This window comes from Mytilus edulis, chromosome 9, assembly GCF_963676685.1.
Source record: "Mytilus edulis chromosome 9, xbMytEdul2.2, whole genome shotgun sequence".
Taxonomy (NCBI): Eukaryota; Metazoa; Mollusca; class Bivalvia; order Mytilida; family Mytilidae; genus Mytilus; species Mytilus edulis.
Genome location: NC_092352.1, coordinates 36899936 through 36915777, shown reverse-complemented (window position 1 = coordinate 36915777; position 15842 = coordinate 36899936). Strand labels below are relative to the sequence as shown.

Here is a 15842-nt window from a genome sequence, read left to right as displayed (position 1 = left end):
CCAACACAATCTTTGAAAAAAAAGCGACGACAAACAACAGTCCATAATTTTAGTAACAGACAATGTATTTGGTCATTATACTGTTTTGGTCATTATATGTTATGTATAGACCATGCTTTTGGTCATTTGAATGATGTAACAAACCATGATTTAGGTCATTATATGTCACATACGACCATGGTTTTGGTCATAAGATATTTGTAACAGACCATGTATTTGGTCTTTAAGGATGTGTTACAGAGATCATGTATTTGGTTAATAGATGTTGATAACAGATCATGTATTTGGTTTATATATTATTTACAGACCATGTAATTGGTCAAAAGTTGTTGGTAACAACAAACCATGATTTTGGTCAATATATATCATGTATATTACTTTAAGATCATGTATTTGGTCAATAGATGTTAATAACAGACCCTTAATTTGGTCAATATATATAACTTTTAGACCTTATTTTGGTCAATAGAATATAATTTTAAGTTATATAAATTCTGTGTATGAATTTTTTGTTCAATAGAATATGATTAAATGTATATTAAGTTTATGTAGACCTAACATTTGTGTATAGAATATGATTTTTAAAATCAAACATGACCAGTTTACTTTAACCTGGTATTTGTTCATTAGAATATGATTTTTAGATATATACATTTTAGATAGACATTGCATTTGTTCAATATATTATGATGTTTAGATACAAGCATGACCTTTTTATGTGAATCATGTTTTGTTTAATAGAAAATGAATTTAAGATATCTATACATTTTATGTAAACCATATTTTTATTTAAAGAGTGTACAATTTATGTAGACAATGTATTTGTTAAATAGTATTTATATTTTATATGTAAATATCAATACAATATGATTTTTTAGATATATAGTAATAATATACATTGTACATATACATTTGATGTAAACCATGTATTTGTTGATTTTGTTCAATAGATGTTGCTTTTAGACCATGTATTTAGTTAATATAGATGAACTACAATAAAATACCATATATTTATTGATAGACTTTACTTTTCATAGAACATGTATTTGGTCAAATAAAGTTGATGCTCAGTTATGCATTCAATATAAACCCTGTATTTGGTCAACAGAATTTGATGTTTGCATACATTTTTATTAAAATGACCTTTTCTTATAAACCATATTTTGGTTAGTAGAATTTCATTATCAGATATACATAACACATAGAAACATATATTTGATCATAAATGTTTCATATGGACAATAGATCAAAATATAAGGAATATAGCTTTAAAAATTTGTACAACTGAGAGATGCTGGTCTGAGTTACAGTTATGCTGCAATGATAAAATGCTTTAAAACAGACTCCTAGACAATGTTTTGACATTTCTAATATGATTACCTGCATGGGCCTGTAGTTAGTTTTAGAACCTTTTTGTTTTTGTTTTCAAAAGTTCTACATAAAGTAAGCCTTTCATAAAAAATATTTTTATGCACAAAATATGAATGTGTCATAGCAGTAGGATATCATGCTAGTCTAACTAAACTTAACTGCTTGGGCCGTTAAGTCATTATTACAAAATGAATGCTTGATTTAATCTCTCATTCAGATATTTGCTTATATGTCTTGCTCATTTAGTTGTTTTGTTTAGGTGAAAACAGTCTTTTATTGAAGTTTGATATTGTATTATATATAATCACTGAAAAGATTGTTGACAAGGACATTGTCTCATTGTTATTTTGCAGAACTTGCTTGGGCTGGTACTGTATTGCAACTTATTTATAGGTTTTTCAAATATTCTTAATCACATTCAGTATTTTCACTGTTAGTTACAAACATAGATTGAGCTTGAACTAATATAGCTAATATGAGAAATTGAACATCTTGTGAAGGCATAAATAACTTGTTAAACATCAAATATTACGAACAGTCCTGAATTTTGCCAAGTGCTTGGCCTTTGTGGGGTAGGAAAGATTTATTTTATTGCATCTTTTCTGGTGGCTTAGTTGACCCCTTCCTAGGCCAAGCTATTGTATTCTGTATTATTTTATTATCGTTTTATGTTTTGCATTAATTATTATCAGAGACATATAATACATCATATGTCTCTGTTATTATCTTGTTGGAAAATGTATATGTATATATTATATATTGTTTATTTTTGTATGAGAAACATTTTTACTCTTTATAAGTAAAAATATTGCAATTCAACTTCTTGTTTCTCTTTTCATTTATTCATTGCCCAAATGGTCCAATAAATGTTAAATACATGAGATACTCGCCGATTCATTCAAGTGAAAGGTAAACCTCTCATTGTTTGTTTGGGTTGAAGGAGGAAAGCATAAAGGCAAGTTATTTTAATAACTTATTTTATGCAAACGACGAAAACCATTAATTCATTTCTTTTTGATTATTTTCACAATCCTTTGGGGAACCCCTGCATTACGCTCTTTTGACTGGATGCCCATTGGTTAGTTTCTTCACTATGTATCTTATTACACTTTCTTGCTTATCTACAGATCGATAGTTTTGTAAACAAGATTTTTATTTTGAGATTTTATAAACTTTCCCACCCTCCTTCCCCTTTTCAACACCTTTAGCTTTTTATTTAAGATATTGGTTAGATGTTCATATATATTTTTGGTCGATTACAAATGTATGTCGGTAATAATGCCAGTTTATTAAGTTCGTTGGCTACCATCTTCATTTTTGTATGCTTATGTAGCATGTGTTACATTTATCATTTTATATCTTTATATGGCTTAGTTGACCCCTTCCTAGGCCAAGCTATTGTATTCTCATAAACCAATACATAGGAAAGTAAAGATTAATCAACACAAACCCTCCAAAAAAATGTTTTTAACGATATTATATATTCATTCACCAAATATGCATTGTTACATCAAGAAACCAAGCTTTTCTTGATGTATCCTGTTATATACCACCTTCTTAAAATTATGTATGTGCTCCAAAAGGTAAGCATAACATACTCTACATCTGGCACCTGGCGTGAGACCCATAAAAGTACAACCCAGGGATAGTTTACATTCAGACAATTGGAGGAGGATAGGATGGAGGCTACGACAATAGACAACTTTCGAGTTCGATGCATTTCCGTCAAAAACTCTAGTTTTAGTGAACATCATTAGTGCGTTTAGTGGCATCGTCACTTCCGTTCCAATGTTGAGCGAGTGGTTTGTAAACTATAATGCTCTATTGCACGAATTATTCGGCAAATTAAATTCTCATAATTGACAATCAGCACTGCTGTCATTAGGGAATTGTAATTAAGTTACAAAACAAACATTATTTCTAGTTTATCCTGCACAATGACAATCACTAAGAAGCTTGATGAACGTTAATAGTGCAGAGATACAGGCGATCCTCTCTATCTGGTAATGCGGGGTTCACACATTGCCGATTATTGCTCCCGTTTGAGATCAGACAGCGATACGACACGAAAAGTGAAAAAGTCGGATAAGTATCCTCAATTATCTGGAATGTCCTATTATTGTCTGAACGCAGTCGTTTTAGTTCGTAACAGATTCCTACTGGTCGGGAAGGGTCCGAATAGTTCGACAAAGCACCCCGACAGTTAGGTGCGTCCCGTAACATTCGGGGAAACTCAGCCGATTTTGTCTAGTCGGATTACAATCGTGCCTATGTCGTGACAGATTCTGCTGTATCGGATCGAATTCCTAACAATGTTCTGTGTATTCGGGACGGTGTCCTGTGGAACGGGAATGATCTGGAGAAGTCCCGACAATAACAGAATACAATACGACTGAGACCAGACAACGCCGTTTGCAATGCGATAGAGCGGACCGTGATAGGATTACGTTCCGACAGTACCTGATCATCCCGATTATGCCGACAGTTTTCGAACGGATAACTCCCGTAAGCGTCGGTTCACTGTCTTGTCACTATCTGATCTCTGTCGGATTACATTCGGTAGAATCGGGACGCAGTCGTGACAGACTCTGGCGAAAAATACAAATCGAATTTCCATCCACGATTCACAGGATCTTAATCAGACTTTTGACAAATTTTAATCGGGAATGCTCCTGTCAAGGACGGCAGTAAAAATCGTGAATATGTGACCCCAGCTTAAAGGACGTCATAAAGGCGCACATAATTGACGAGTTTTTTTCCGGTGACGGATGAACTCGAAAGTGGTCTATTGAAACATATCGGTCATAATCTGTGAAAATCTCTGAAATCTGAGAGAATGGCCGAAATTGCACAACAATTTATTACGTACAAATTCCTACATAACTTAGATTCCGACGAAAATATTTCATGAACTCTTTCTACGGTGTGAGATTTAGTAATCCTGACGTCATGAATTAGTTTTTTACATGATCTTACATGTGTATACATACACATTTTGGTTGCCACGATACTCACAAGATTTGTTTCTGTCGTTTAGGCGGATATACCAAAAGAACAATAAAGATGGATAAGTCGGAAAAAATGAAAAACGACGAAATACAAACAATAGTCTTTAACCAAATGTAAAAATTCAAGGTACATCTGATTTGATTTCCGTTTACTTATTAGATAAATGATTTTATTCCGGCAAACGAATATAATTTTGACGTCATACTTGCTTGGAGAATTTCACATTACAGACTTAACAATAGTAACTTAAATTGAACAGCCTCAGATTCACCACAATGAAAGGTCGAACATAATATGTACATTATTGTATTTATGATAGTAGAGAAAACTTCAAATTTCCCCACAAATGAATAATTCTTGTGTTGTTAGTGTGTTTTTTGTGAGTTGTTCATTTTCTCCCTTACCTGTTTTATCTGTAACATAATTTTCTGTGTGATCTGAAATAAAGTTATTGAAGTATTAGAAAATATGCCGATTAAATATTTCTTAAATAATTTTTCAGATTCTTTTAATTTGCGCTTTGCAACAATTTGAAAAAATACAAAATAAAATTAAGGTCATCATTTTAATTTATCAAGTTCCTTGCATATATTTTCTCTTTATGTAATACCAGCTTCCGTTTAATTATTTCTTTACTCTTATTGCATTTCATTGTTTTGGAACACGAAAGGCAATATTTGCAATTAAGAGAAATGTGTTTTTTTTTAACCATTACATGTGTTTTTGAAGAAAACGATGTCGTAAGGTTATGCTATTTAGCTCGTTGAACACTTGAAATCAGTGTGAGATCTTTTAACAAATGTATCTTGTCTGTATCTGCCAGAAGCACCTGCATACAAAGTATATATCTCTCAATTGATACGATATTCCCGGGCTTGTATTTTCTATCATGATTTCCTTGATAGAGGGTTGCTGCTCACAAGAAAGCTATTAAACTAAGAGTTCCAAATGGTGAAGTTGAAATCATCTCTTCATTTCACAGATGATATAGGATATGATCCTTACGTCGTAATAATAATCCCCTTCTATTTTCATGAATGTGACCTACCGAATTTGACTATTTACCGGGTTTGTAATAACATGAGCTACACGACGGGTGCCACATGCGGGGCAGGATCTGCTTACTCTTCCGGAGCACCTGATATCACCCCCAGTTTTTCCTGGGTTCGTGTTGCTTAGTATTAAGTTTTCTATGTTGTGTTCTGTGTACAATTATTTATCTGTTTGTCTTTTTCATTCTTAACCATGGCGTTGTCATTTTTAGCTCACCTGGCCCAAAGGGCCAAGTGAGCTTTTCTCATCACTTTGCGTCCGGCGTCCGTCGTCCGTCGTCCGTCGTCCGTCGTCCGTCGTCCGTCGTCGTCCGGCGTTAGCTTTTACAAAAATCTTCTCCTCTGAAACTACTGGGCCAAATCAAACCAAACTTGGCCGTAATCATCATTGTGGTATCTAGTTTAAAAAATGTGTGGCGTGACCCGGTCAACCAACCAAGATGGCCGCCACGGCTAAAAATAGAACATAGGGGTAAAATGCAGTTTTTGGCTTATAACTCAAAAACCAAAGCAGTTAGAGCAAATCTGACGGGGTAAAAATGTTTATCAGGTCAAGATCTATCTGCCCTGAAATTTTCAGATGAATCGGTCAATCGGTGGTTGGGTTGCTGCCCCTGAATTGGTAATTTTGAGGAAATTTTGCTGTTTTTGGTTATTATCTTGAATAATATTATAGATAGAGATAAACTGTAAACAGCAACAATGTTCAGCAAAGTAAGATCTACAAATAAGTCACCATGACCAAAATGGTCAGTTGACCCGTTTAGGAGTTATTGCCCATTATAGTCAATTTTTAACCATTTTTCGTTAATTAAAGTAATCTTTTACAAAAATCTTCTCCTCTGAAACTACTGGGCCAAATTAATCCAAACTTGGCCACAATCATCTTTGGGGTATCTAGTTTAAAATGTGTGGCGTGACCTGGTCAACCAACCAAGATGGCCGCCACGGCTAAAAATAGAACAAAGGGGTAAAATGCAGTTTTTGGCTTATAACTCAAAAACCAAAGCATTTTGAGGAAATCTGACAGGGATATAAATGTTTATCAGGTCAAGATCTATCTGCCCTGAAATTTTCAGATGAATCGGTCAATCGGTTGTTGGGTTGCTGCCCCTGAATTGGTAATTTTGAGGAAATTTTGCTGTTTTTGGTTATTATCTTGAATATAATTATAGATAGAGATAAACTGTAAACAGCAATAATGTTCAGCAAAGTAAGATCTACAAATAAGTCAACATGACCAAAATGGTCAGTTGACCCCTTTAGGAGTTATTTCCCTTTATAGTCAATCTTTAACCATTTTTCATAAATCTGAGTAATCTTTTACAAAATCTCCACTGAAACTACTAGGCCACAATCATCTTTTGGGTATCTAGTTTGAAAAATGTGTCCGATGACCTGGCCATTCAACCAAGATGGCCGGCACGGCTAAAAATAGAACATAGGGGTAAAATGCAGTTTTTGGCTTATAACTATGAAACCAAAGCATCTAGAGCAAATCTGACAAGAAGTTAAATTGTTAATCAAGTCAATATATATCTGCCCTGAATTTTTCAGATGAATTGGACAACTGGTTGTTGGGTTGCTGCCCTCCAATTGGTAATTTTTAAAGAAATTTTGCCGTTTTTGGTTATCTTGAATACTATTATAGATAGCGATAAACTGTAAACAGCAATAATGTTCAGCAAAGTAAGATCTACAAATAAGTCAACATGACCTAAATGGTCAATTGACCCCTTAAGGAGTTATAGCCCTTTATAGTCAATATTTAACAATTTTCATTAATTTGGTAAATTTATGTAAATTTTTACCAAATATAGTTCTCTGTTACTAATGGGCAAAGTTCATTATAGATATAATTGTAAGAAGCAAAATCGTTCAGTAAAGTAAGAACTTCAAACACATCACCATCACCAAAATACAATTTTGTCATGAATCCATTTGTGTCCTTTGTTTAATATGCACATAGACCAAGGTGAGCGACACAGGCGCTTTAGAGCCTCTAGTTTATTTCGATCTATGAGTTTGACTGTCCCTCTGGGTTTTTTTTGCCCCTCTTGTCTAGCTGAGATATTCTACTAATTACTTACTGTAACATTTAACAGCTGCATCTCCGATAGAGTCACATATATCTCTTGAATGATGGCTGTAGTCCGGAATACATTTAAATGGATTCGTTATATTAACAGGACAGTCAACTCCGTAGGCTATTCGCGTCAGATTTATATTCCTGGAAATATTACCGGCATTCCCTTTATCCGATATATTTAAATGGCGACAAACAATTCTAGCATGTTTGTTTTCCCATTTGTTTGCACAAAGAGAGTAAGTTTTGTTTCGTTTCTTGTTTATTATCAACAGTCTGAAATCTCTATCTACATTTAAAACAAATCCAATTTCACCTGAAATAAACAAACAAAAAACACATAAAAGTAGATTTAGGAATTTGTGTTATTGTTTCTGGTTCCGAACAGCATTTTCAATGTGCTAAACAAGTGAGCAAAAAAGTAAAAGGATAAGTGAAATCGCTTGTTATTTATGTTACTTATGTGTTAGTTCCTTTAAGGAACCCCTGATTGTTGGAAAAGTGATCCATGATGAAATTGACATTGCACAAAATATAGCTGTGTTACTATTTTTAGATAATAAACACAACTAATTGCAGTACAATACATTTTTATAGGTTTTGTGATGAATGAAAATAATACCAACTAAAATTTAAAAAAAAATCATATGAGACGTTTGTCATTATTTCCTCGGGTAGTCATCATTGACATAATGAAAAGCCACTGAACATTGCATATGTATGTAGCATAGCTAGATCAGTCAACAGAATTAACGCATTTGTGGTATCGCTTATTCATGTCGCAATCTGGTTGGAGTAGTTCGAGAAATATATCTTGCACTCGGTAAATAGTTAACATGACAAAAACCTTGCGGAAATTGTTGTTATCATTCCTCAAGAAGCGTGTCAAGATAAGTACATAAACTTGTTAATTTAAATCCGGAAATTGATTTACCGTCACGATTAATTTTTGACCATAATTAAGGAGATGGACAGAGTATGTATATTTTTTTTTATAATTCAGCCAAACCTGTATTTGGTGGTTTTGTAACATCAAAAACAAATGTCCTTGGTGACACGTCATCTTCAGGAATATAACTATGATTTCTATTATTGTTCACTGGTGTTGTAGATGTACCAGTTCCTTCTGTAAAATAAAAAAAATAACAAAGTAGAGCAACTGTTTCCATTAAATTTGACGTGAGAAAGACGAAAGCATGTTCACTTAGTAAAAAGTAAAATCACAAAAATACTGAACTCAGATGAAAGTCAAATCGGAAAGTCCATAAAAGTAATAAATTGAACTATTATTAAAAGGATAATATGAAATTGAAATATTAGTAGCAATTTTTAAAAATTCGCATTTAATATATTGTAAAATATTTGAGAAAAGCGAAATGTCATCTGAGAATTTAAGTTTAGATATGTAAATCGTTCCCCCTATATATTTACTACACAATGATAGCAAGGGAACAGTACAAAACCAAAATTCAAAAAGACATCATTCCTAAATACAAAACAAAAAGTTAACATTGCTCATCATTGAAATCGACAGATTAGGCAACACAAAGATGTACAAAAAATGGAGTTTATTCAGGTGATGCACCAATGACAACATTGACATTCGTTAATGTAGAGTAATTCATTCCACACTAGCGGATTGGTAACGAGATAACAAATGTCTCTAACCTATTCCTAAGACTTTACAAAAGTATGAGGGCCTTACAGAGCTTTAGTTCGGTCCACAAATTTTCTAAAAGAATTTTGCATGGTTGTGAAAAAGATGCGAGGCTATAAAAATATGACTGTTGATATGGTAAAATATAAAAATAAATGAACAGTCGAACAAAATACAATTTAATATGATATTAAGTCTTACCTGTGTTGCAGCTGTAAGATATTGTGGCCCTCAAAGGAAAATAAAAACAATCGGTATTAACATTGAGGTGGTCACAATTGCGATGTCCAACACATCTCTTAAAAATGTTTTCCATGCAGTTGCTGATATATTTTGTATTTTCGCATATTATTCCAGTCTCATACCACCACTCAAAAACAAAGTTTGTAATCACATCCTGACGATCGCAATTTATTGCAGACAACGAACCACACACTTCAACTCTTTTGGTATACTGACTGTTAGACCACCATCCTTCAGTGTAAAAATATTATATATAAAGAATTACCGTTTTTTTTTGTGGAATCAGAAATTCTGATAAATAATAAATGTACAGAATCTGGTAATAACATACACCGCATTTCCGCATTTCTACTATAAATGTTTCCTCAGTGATGCTATAGGCCAACATATTTGAAAATTCAAAAGCTGATACAAACGTAAGGGAACTGATATCAGCCCAAAAGGAATATGAATAAAAACAAAAACGATGGAAGAATAAACACAAGAACAATTATTTATAAATCGTGGAAAAAATTCATCACTGTTACCAAATTGAAAACAAAACCCGAAAAAAACCCACCCAACAATGCACACACAATATTGATTATGCAACTCATCTCCTTACACAAATTTGGTTTGAACTTGGGGATCAGGATGATAAGCGACTCATACTGGACTAGTAGAATCTGTTGCGTTTTTATTGATGCATATTGTGACGTGAAAAGGACCAGAGGACGGGATTGCTGCTACCATATTTAAAACATACCCATGGTCAAATGGGACACAGATATTCCACAAAGGTCAAAAAACCATTGTAAGATCCGTTACTTTTGAAGGGATGACATCAACTTTTTATCCACTAGGAACTCTTGCTTGAATAGTTTTCTGGTAAACAGAAACCATTAATCAAGAAAATCCTGAACACATCATCAATGGAATATCGTATCTGCGCAATATTTATTCCAAGAACAGAATTGCGGAAATATTACTTCATGAAAAGAAAAATTATACTCAATCTCTTTTATCGCAAACAAAATCATACCAACCGAATCTCCTTGCAATTTCTAGCTTAAAGTAAAGATATTAGGCATTTTTAATTGTGTTGGTGGTAATCTTTTTCCAAAATGATGTGATATATGTGTTCAACATGGTTTCAAAGCTTTGATTTGTTTTAGAAGTCATCATTTACTTAGTGGAACGTGAAACTGGAGGTTCATTGTTCATTCTTCCAGAGAATATCTTGTTTGATACAGTCTGAATCATATACGTAATGGAACAGGTCGATAAGGAGACCAGTTGGTTTTTGTAGGAATGTCAACTGTGCGATCAAAACAACGACTTCGGAACGCAACAAATATGGTATCAATAAAAATATCAAACATCTTCTTTTGCTTTTGGAAGCAGATTTTTTCTTCACAGAGAAACATTGATAATTGATCCCGTCACAAAGAAAAGTATTTGTATCATGGTCGTTCTCTTTTTCTAAAACAGTTGTTTAAGATTCTGTCAATCTGAATGAATGTAAGGGGTAAAGATTTTTACAGGAGCATATATGTATCGCGTTTTCTGTCTGTCCGTTCGTCCATTTGAACTCTAATCCGTCCATGTGTTCGAAACAAATTCTTTCCTGTTGATAACGTGGGTATCTTGTACTTTTTTGGGATAAACGACGACACCTTTGCAGATATAACATATAGGAAAGACGAATAAGCTTATTTCATTTAATGTTGATGTAAATAGGTCAAATTTTACGGATAATGTTGCCATAAATAGAAATATTTTGGTTTCCGAATGGAAATTTCAGATTCCTTCTATTGTTTGGAATACAATGTGTAATATTACTATAACGTGAGGCTGTTATATACCTCTGTCTCATGAAAGGTGAAAGGATGAACGCCCAATAACATATTTAACCCCGCTACATTCTGCCATAGGTTAATTATTATTTTGTTGTTGATAATGTAGTTGGTTTAACACATTGCATGTCGGAGTCTTAAAAAGCTGGGTATACGATACGGATTTTTGCTACTTTTTGAATGTCCCACGGTGATCTATGGTTCTTTATAGGTGGATAGCTGTCTAATTTGCATGACACACATAAGCATGCCGCAATCGTACCACATCTCGTCATTTATATACAGATAAGGTATTACGGGAAAGGGGGATGTATGAATTTCATGTCAATATGTCGAAGATCAAAGTAACTGTTGCTAAATAGATTAAACAAAATAAAGTTGCTTTCTGGATTGAAAAAATGTAAAGTTTCCTTTGTTTTAGTTTAATGAATTTGTGTAGACGCTTGATATAGAGAAGGGAGAAATTTATTGATTAACAGGTAAAAAGTGCAAGTGATAGCTGTACACAGTATTAAACTTTCAAATATATTGCGTCTAGACACGATCTTTTGAATATATATATATAGGAAGATGTGGTGATAGTGCCAATGAGACAACTCTCCATCCAAATAACAATTTAGAAAAGTAAACCATTATAGGTCAATGTACGGCCTTCAACGCGGAGCATTGGCTCACACAGAACAACAAGCTATAAAGGGCCCCAAAATCTAATCTATATATAAAAAAAAACGAGAAACGAGAAGCACGTTTAAATTACATAAACAAACGACAACTACTGTACATCAGATTCCTGACATAGGACAGGTGCAAAATGCTTTCATTTTAATTCGATATCTTGTTTTATTTGGACTGTGGATTGCTAATCTGAAGAGTTAGCATTTGTAATTGAAAAGTGAATTAGAACAAAGACCAAAATAAGGGTTCTATATCAAGATCTTAGAGGAAGCGTAATTACATGACATTCTTATAATGTTTGCATAAGGAATGTTGAATCACATTATCTAGATGAATCCCCTAGAAATATAACTGGTTTGCAATATCAGTTGAATTGTGTGCATTTGTTCCTCTGCACAGACAAATTAGCGAGGGAAATAATGTATACAAAGTGCTTCGCAAAGCGTCGTCTGGTCGCAAGTGGTCTCGTTTTTTGTATACAACACGGCAATTAGTTATACTTTTTATTGTATAGAAACCAAATCTTAATTATTACAGAAAGTAAGGAAAATCGGAATGATTTTGAAAATAGAAGTGTACGATCGTTAACCACTTTTTTGTGATCGTAAAAAATGCAACTTGGCATATTTATCAGAGCAAAATCACTAAATGCGTTTGAGTCTTTCAGTGATTGTATGAAATTCATCAATGTTAATTAATTCTGCAAAAGTCTTGATTACAATAACCCATTCATGGTCACTTTTGATGGGGGAATAAAATGTTTGACAATTGATGATTTAATACCATTTGATCTGTTTTTCTTAATAATACCATATATATATCGATTAGTCCACAGTGCCCTATATCATATACTTCTTTGTCTGAACGGCGGTCAATATTTTTATGTCGCATTGAAAGTCAGGATAGCCTCATCTGATGTCAATCTGTTTATAGCCAATTAATATATATTTATTAGAGAAAAAATTCCAAAACTAACGAGGAAACATTTTGGTAAAAAAAATATTTTTAGGTTGAAAAACTCACAAATTCCGAATAATATCATTTTGAGATAGGATTGCACTGGAAAATTATTACTAAGGAAAGTAATGCTATCCCAAACTGACACCATGTGGAAATTTGGATAAAATGCGGCAAAAACTAAGATTTATTTTGAAGAATTTTTATCTTTATGTTTGATGATTTCAACTACAATATGTACCTAGGTTAGACTTTTTAGGTTAGCTCAGTCGGGGCTTTGTCTCTTCTCATCATTTGACGTCCGTCGTTCGTTGTAGTCAGTAAACAAAAATCTTCTCCTCTGAAACAACTGAGCGGAATTTAATCAAAGTTTGCCACAATCATCATAGGGGTATTTAGTTTAGTGTCCGATGACCTAGCATACCAAACAAAATTTTCGACATGTCTACAATAGATCAAACAGGCAAATTTTGTTTGAGACAGAAATGTTGAGTTCTTCCTATCTCCCATTTACATCAAAACTGTCAGACAAATTTACTATTTTCCCCTTTTTTTGCCTATTATCCTGAAAATTCTAACAAGAAAAGCTATACTTAAAACAGCAAAAATTATCAGTGGAACTTTTTCTACTAAAAATCAGCACCACAAGATTAAGTTTGATATTCGCTGTTGTCGGTTGGTTGATACCATGTTTTAATATACATTTGTACATGTTCGTTTGGTTTGTGGATCTTTACGAAAAAATATAGAAATCAATAACATTCAAAGTTGATAAGTTACTTTCCTTTTTACTTGTTTGCTTTTATCAATTTATTTCGGCTGTATCTACATCAATTTGTCGTGTTTTACTAGTGAATAGAGTGCTTACTTTTCCTGGTGCAGTATAATTTTACAAACACACGTCTAGGTTGATTATTACGCGATTTGAAGTCATTTTCGCTCAAAGAACAGTTTTTCCTGGTATTGCATTTCTCTTTTATCAATCGAGTCTGATTACTGCAACTGGTACCTTCCGCAGTAGTACATCCATACCACCAAAAACGATTCACATAATTTATGTCAACTGTTTCGTTCTGATGACATTGAAGGTATGATGACTTCTTTCCACATATATAAGAATACTCTAAAATGGGAACTAAGCATTCATGAAATAGCTAGAAAAATCCCCGAGAATCTATTCGATTGTTTGTTAATTTATAATATGTTATGATAACACTTATTCTAGATACCTTATTGTGTTAATAGTACTAGTTTGATCAATAAATGCGTCGGTGGTAAAGTAGTAGAACCCCGAGTGCCGATGTTACAGGATAGAATGACATTAATTGCATGGGAAAATGACTTTATAAACTAGCAAGATAAAAAGTTAGAGTTGCATTTTGGTAAAAACAGAGTATCACATTCGTATGTGCTCATTCTTTTTTGCACGCACTATGGGTCAAAAAATCATTAAAGTCATCCATTTTCAATAAAATATCATTAAAAAAGGATTACAGCAATCTCACTATTTACAAAGATGTAAAACTATATAATACAGAATAAAAACATTTAACTTGTTCAGAATTTGGAAAAAATTGATAACAAAATTTAGAATTAGTGACCATAAGAAAAACATAGAAAGCTCAAATACTGATATAACATGACATCAAAAGAAAAAAAAATAACATAAACTATTGTAAAGGACAGATATGTGCAAAAGGTTTATACACAAGTCCAACGTGATTGGTTTTAATAACTGAATACAAGGAAGTGAACAGATATATGTATGCAAATATGATAAAATAGCATTTGTTTTAATCAAATGCTCTTTTGCCCAATTTCTATAATTTTTTAAACTTTAAAAATTCCTTACCTGTCCAAACATGTGGTGCTAAGAAAGTAAAAAATAAAATATATTCGGCATAGTGACTTTTCATCCTTTGTAATCTTTCAAAGAAGTGTTAATTTATACACTGTTTTGTGTACTACTAAATATCGCCTATTTCCATCCTTACTGTTTATTGTGGATAATTATATGTAAACATTTACTAGTGTTATTGATTTTTCAAATAAATAAATATTTCTTCGCCCTTCCAAATCAGAAGATTAATATTTTGTGTTCAGTTTCTGTACACTTCGATTGTTCCATATACCACATACTTTGCGTTCTATTAATATTGTCTCGTATTGCTGCATTGTCAAATGTACATGTAGTTTTGATGTTGACGTTCCTTTTTTTATATTTTTAGGTCTTTCCACATTTCCGTGGAAAGACCTATTGGATTTCTTCTGATTATTATTTTTTTTTTTCCGCTTAATTTTTTTCTTGCGTATTGTTGATTTTCAAAAGATGTCACTTAGATATTTGGAATATAATATCGTATAGTTTATATGCTTTAAAAATTTACAAAGGCATAACCAAATACTTTACGTTGTAAGAGTTATCTCCCCAAACACTGTTTTTCTTGTGGCCCCTTCTCCTTCGCAACCATAAAAGATTACGACAAATTTATTTTACCAAATTGCTCGTTACATCTTCAGGATTCGGAGTTTAATTTTGACCGAAGCTATCCGGAGACTCCATATGAGAGTTATTCCCCCTTATGTATTTGCTATAAGTGAAATGCGTTTCTAACTGGTAAACCATAAGTGATAGAGACTTAAGGTATTTGATTTGAGATCCTTGGTCCAAAAAAATGAAAATTAGGTCAAGGTCAAAGGTCAAGGTCATATTATAAATTTTGATTTTTGGCTTATTTTCAGTTAATTTAAAACACTGTATAACATATCGACAAATTATTTTTACTAAATTGTTAGTTGCGATATGTCGTTACTTATATATTTTGGTTGAACGGGTACGGAGACAATTAATGGGAATTTTCACCCATCCTTTATTTAGAATTATGCGTAAAGTAATATAACTAATTAACCATACATATTAACGACCTAGGGTCTTTTGATTTAAGGTCCTTTGTTTG

At 32.9% G+C, this 15842-nt stretch overlaps 1 protein-coding gene across 1 annotated transcript; it reads right to left on the bottom strand.

The window, feature by feature from the left end:
• Positions 1-7514: 7514 nt before the first annotated feature.
• On the bottom strand, positions 7515-14890 carry LOC139489939 (uncharacterized). The gene is made up of 5 exons (XM_071276786.1): positions 14738-14890; positions 13754-14008; positions 9377-9649; positions 8528-8644; positions 7515-7834 (listed from the first exon to the last, which is right to left on the bottom strand). Exons 1-5 carry the CDS (start codon positions 14799-14801, stop codon positions 7515-7517), a joined length of 1029 nt encoding a protein of 342 aa, XP_071132887.1. The 5' UTR covers positions 14802-14890.
• Between the last annotated feature and the right edge of the window lie 952 nt (positions 14891-15842).